Raw genomic sequence first — 5505 nt, forward strand, 5'->3', positions numbered from 1 at the left:
TGCTTCTGTCTCCACTTTTGGCCAGTGAGAGCATATCGCTTTTTCCTCCGGCTGTGCCGTAGGTGGGGGTGGTCTGGAACTCCACAGCGAGGCTTCTTCATCCACCTGCAAGGGAAGGAAAGGAAAAGTGAGCTATAAAAGAGTCTGAAACAGAGATTCCAAAGAACTCAGGGGGTGACTGGAAGACCTCTGAGGGATGGTCAGCACAGACCCCAAAAAGTGCTCAGTCTTCCCTCTCTTGGGTTTACCCTCTTTGCACAGAGCTGTGCACTCCACCTCTTCTGGCAATCCACATACCTCAGCATTTAAAAAGGCTTCATTGCTCCTGTTGGAAACACAAGTACCACATCAGGTAGCCTCAATGCTTGACAAGGGCTTAATGATGATAATGCCACAAGACACCCAAATCAAAACTGCAGGTGTGTGTGCACTAGGCTCAAACTCACCTCTCACCTACTTGATCCACTCTCCCTTTCTTCAAGTGCTCCTGTGCCAGTGATAAAAATCCCATTCATACCTCACTAGATAAAACTGAACAAGTGCAAGCACAACCCTCCCAGATAATGACAAAGGCCCAGAACAGATCATTTTGGTCCATGAGTCACACACACACCCAACTCCCATAGGGCCTCTCCATAACCTTTGACTCTTGATGTCGTCATGATGTAGTCACTCTTGCCTCTATGGCCAGGTGAGGCACGGAAGGGCAAAGGATGCTGTCCCTCGCAGAGGGATCTATGCACTATTATCAGAGAAGTCTGGTCTTCTTCCCTATCACCCTCACCTCCAGCCTTGTCAGTTCTTTTGCTTATTTCTTGCACCAGCTTGGGGGTGGTCAAACACCGGCACAGGTTGCCCAGAGAAGAGGCAGAGTCTCTATCCTTGGAGGTATTCAAAACCAAACTGGACACGGTTCTGGGCAACCAACTCTAGTTGTCCCTGTCTGAGCAGAGGCTTGGAGTAGATGATCTCATGAGGTTCCTTCCAACCTAAATGATTCTCTGACAAGGAGAAATACACTGTTCCTCAAAATACCATCCCACATGCTGGTGTGAGCACACTCCAGAGAAATCAGAAGTGGCTTATGGAGGAAAAAAACCTGCCTATCACTGCATGTGGCAGCTGGGCAAAAAGGAGACAAGGACAGAAACAGAGGAACTGCAGGTACTGATCTCCAAAGGTCCACAGCAACATCCTTTAGGATATTGCGGTGCAGCCCAGGACAGGAGAGCAGAGCCCAGGAATAATGCAAGCAGTCTCTACCTTGTGTCTGGGCTGCTGCTGGGGACACTGCCACTGCCATTCTTCAGGCATTACTCTGATGGCAAAGGAACTGTCCATCGTGACACAAAGCCCTTAAGAACACATTACAGGACATGCCACTGCCTAGTCACCCATGAGAGAGCATCATAGCCAGTCCTGGCCCATTTCTCACATAGGACACCAAATTCTCTCCCTCCTCCTCCGTATCATAGAACCATCAAGGTTGGAAGAGATCTTTAAGAACACTGAGTCCAACCATTAACCTGTCACTGCTGTCCCCCCTGAACCCTAAACCATATCCTCCAGCACCAGATCCAGACACCACTTAAACATCTCCAGGGATGATGACTCCACCACCTCCCTGGGAAATTACCTATTCCATTGCCTGAACACTCTAACGGGGAAAAAAATTTCCCAACATCTTCTCTGACTCTCCCTGCCTCATTCCCTCTAGTCCTCTCCCTGCAGGCAGAAGAGACCATCACCCAACTCTCTCCAATCCCTGTCAGGGAATTGCAGAGAGCCATGAGGTCACCCCTGAGCCTCTCCTCTTCTTTAACCAACCCCAACTCCCTCAGCCCTTCCCCATGTGCTCTAACCCTTTTCTGCCCTTGCTACCCTTGGCTGGACTCGCTCCAGTGCCTCAACGGCCTTTTTGCAGTGAGTGCCCAAAGCTGAGCACAGCACTGAGCTGTGACCTCCCCAGTGCCCAGTCCAGGGGGATGAGCACTGCCCTGGTCCTGCTGCCACACTCTGCTTGAGCCAGGCCAAGATGCCATTGGCCTTCTTGGCCACCTGTGCACACTGTTGGCTCACACTGAGCCGCTGTCACCAGCACTGCCAAGGCCCTTTGTGAACACCTCTCCAGCCACTCCTACCCCAGCCTGGAGCTGCATGGGATTGCTGTGAATCAAGTGCAGGACCAGCACTGAGCTTTATTGACACTCATGCACTTGTCCTCAGTCCATCGATCGAGTTGGTAAGGCTTCCCCTACATCCCTGGCCATGTGGTGGACAACTTTTGGCCTCCAAATGCAGACATTCCTCCATCAGATGGAGCCAGCCAATGCCAAGTAGTCCAATGTGTGCCCACATGATTGTGCCTAAACAAGGTATATCTTATCCATCAAAAAATTAATTAGCTCCACACCTCCAAGAAGGGAGTGTCTCCTATCACCATTGCCAAGACTCTTTTCTGGGATGCTTTGTAAATTAAAAGCAAACAGACAAACACTTGGCTTTGTAGAACCTCACCAGAACATTCTTTCAGAGCACACAGCCCTGCTCCCAGCTCAGGCAACCACTCAGTTGTCCCCTCCTGATTCCACTTCCTATCTCTGGGTGCTTATAAATTTCAGTGCAGTCATCTGTCATCTTCTCCCCACCAAGAACAGAGCAAATGAGAGTTGTTATACATATTGCACTGTACCTGACAAGAACCCAAGCTGTGTATAGAAAGCTAGCACAGATCTTCCCTACTTATATCACCTTACATGGATCAGCACTGTACGTCTTTCAGACATCCAAGCAACCTGTGGAAATCGGATCTGTCTTGCCCACACAACTGCTGCCACCTTCAAAGCAAAGCAGTACATCCAAGATTTGCTTTTAGAAAAGCCATACCAATTCATCCTCAACACACTGCTTTTCCTTTATTTGTGTCCTTTATTTGTGTTCTTCTACATTGTTTCTAGCACTTTGCTAGTGAGATCTCAGGCTTATTGTCACCTGCTTTCTCCTAGGTATTTCCTGAGTGTTGGGGTTTTTTTGAATTCCAGTTATACAGTACAGAGTTTTTAGTATAACCTTACACACACCATAGTGTAATTAGGTTTTCACCTCTTGAGCTTCATGAGAACTCCAGACCATCACCACTATCAGGTCCTGATTAGAGTCAGAAAACAGCCTTCTGTTTTATCTTTACTAGTATCAACTGGAAGACAAAAATTAAGAGAGGAGTGCTACCAAACCAACCTGGACGTGCAGAGAAGTCATGGGCCTGTCCAGGACAGTCACACATGCTGACACACTGGCAGTGCCTCACAGCTCAGCATCTGTTGCGTGTAGGAACACTGCTGCCCATTCCCAACATCTGCCCAGTACCCAGCAGGCTGCAGGAATCAGCCCTACACTGCTCAGCCCATGCTATCCAAGCCAGAACTGCACAGAGACCCCACAGAAAGTGATTTCCCTCCAAGACAGTCAAATTCCCTATCCCTGTCCCTGCTCCAGGCACAGCCAAAGGGCATGGGGCTGTTCCAGAGGAAGCTGCAATACTAACACCCAGGGCTTTAAGAGCTTCTTGAGCCAAAGCTTCCAAGGTAGAGCTGCTGAGAGACTTATGCTGTGCACAGCTGCCATTCCTCTTTCAACCCCATTATACTCAGGCCTGTCTGAACCCCCATATTCTACCACAGTTTGTTCCAGAGCTCAGCCACAGCCTTTCTAACAGGCCAAGTAACAAAGCCCAGCTACCTGGTCAGAGCTAGGCAGTACCCAATCTGTCAACAGCCGATGTCAAGCTGAGAAAGTTTATCTGGATCAGTTCCCTGATTCAACTTCCTTCCCAGGCATATGTGCACTGGTCTAATCCCATGGGCCAGGGTACAAATCAGCCATCTCTCCTCTTCTCAGCAGGGCAGCCCATGGTAAAATAATCACAACGCTGTAGCTTGCTGCTGTTGATCATCTGTAGCTGAGCTTTATGACAGTCATTCTCTACTGAGCACTTTGGATAACCCTTTCTGTGTTCAGGGGAAACCATCACACCAGAAACAACAACAAAAGACAATTACTTGAAGCAAAATTCAGATACTTATGGTTGCTTCCCCCTCTTCTTCTTTTTGTAAATGGGGACACCAGTAATACTGCATCATCAAAATTTATACTTGGCACTTTTTAAGCACAGACTATTGCATTCCTCCAGCTGCTTGGCATCAGAAAACAGGCAATTTCCAAAAGTGTGACATCCAGTGCTTGCCCAGATACATCTGCTTGCCCCAGTTCCAGCTCCAAGCCCTCCACAAGACTCTCCTAAAGAGAGGAAGCTGTCACTCTCAATCACCTACTCTTGAGCTGTTGGAAGTGCTATCTTTAAACAGCTGTGGTGCATCCCAATCTGAGGGACATACACAGGAGGCTCAAGACAAAGCACAAGACACTTCTAACACAAGTCAGCTCAGCAAAATGACAGTCCAACCCACCAGCTGCAGGACGACACAAGGTTTGCTGAGACACCATCAACTGCAGGGTCTGAGGAGGCTGTTTTATCATAGAATTATCAGGGTTGGAAGAGTCCAACCATTATTCTTTCACTGCTGTAACCCCTAAACCATATCCTCCAGCGCCAGGTCCAGACATCTCTTACACTCTTCCAGGGATGGTGACTCTACCACCTCCCTGGGCAACCTATTCCTTATTCCAATTCTACTCCTTCCTTATTCTATTTCCTAATGCATTCTCTCCTTACATGAAACTACGTATCCTCAACATGTTACCTCGAGACAGACTCTCTGCAGAACGAACCCCCACCCAACCTTACTTTGGGTACAAGAAAGCATTACCAATGGTTGTGTTTCTTCCCATCTCCCACTGGCAGTGCCTATCTGGTGGCTTTCACATGTTTGGCTACCACCTTGGAGGAAAAAAACAAGCTCAGAATTTGGGGTATGTGGGGAAGGAGACAAAAAACTACAAGCTTCCATAACAAATGTAAAAAGAATATGCAGAATTTGTTGCTAATAAAGAAATCATAGAAAGCAATAACTTTGCACTCTGATTCTTAGAGTCACTTTAAAGGGACAGATCTTATGACACTGATGGAAGTGACAGAAAGATTCATAACTGCAATGTCAAAAGTCCTAACGCAAACTGAAACAACAGCTTAGCAAACGCCTGAGTAATTCAGAGCCCTGGGAGGCAGCCTGCCTTGTCAGTTCTTTTCCTGCTGCTCAGCTTCCACAACCAGGGCTGAGGAAGTGACAACCCAACACAGTCCAGTCAGATGCTCCTTCAACTCAAAACACAGGCTCACTGCTAGCAGCAATTAGTCCAGAGGAGGCCACAAAGCTGATCAGAGCACTGGAGCACCTTCCCTATACAGACAGGCTGAGAGAGTTGGGGCTGTTCAGCCTGGAGAAGAGAAGGTTGTGTGGAGAACTCAGAGCAACCTGCCAGGAGCTGAAGGGGCTCCAGGGAAGCTGCAGAGGGACTCTGGGTTAGGAACTGCAGGGACAGGACAAG

The 5505-nt window shown here is 48.3% G+C and overlaps 1 protein-coding gene across 1 annotated transcript in view; it reads right to left on the bottom strand.

Moving 5' to 3' along the window:
* Positions 1-5505, bottom strand: part of MMP24 (matrix metallopeptidase 24 (membrane-inserted)) — a 45842-nt gene that overhangs the window by 36947 nt on the left and 3390 nt on the right. The window contains exon 3 of the mRNA XM_009071364.1: positions 1-105. This exon is cut by the window's left edge and continues 18 nt beyond it. Within this exon, the coding sequence (XP_009069612.1) occupies positions 1-105 (105 nt within the window). The remainder of the gene's footprint in view (positions 106-5505) is intronic.

The sequence above is a fragment of the Acanthisitta chloris genome, unplaced genomic scaffold (assembly GCF_000695815.1).
Source record: "Acanthisitta chloris isolate BGI_N310 unplaced genomic scaffold, ASM69581v1 scaffold13503, whole genome shotgun sequence".
Lineage (NCBI taxonomy): Eukaryota > Metazoa > Chordata > Aves > Passeriformes > Acanthisittidae > Acanthisitta > Acanthisitta chloris.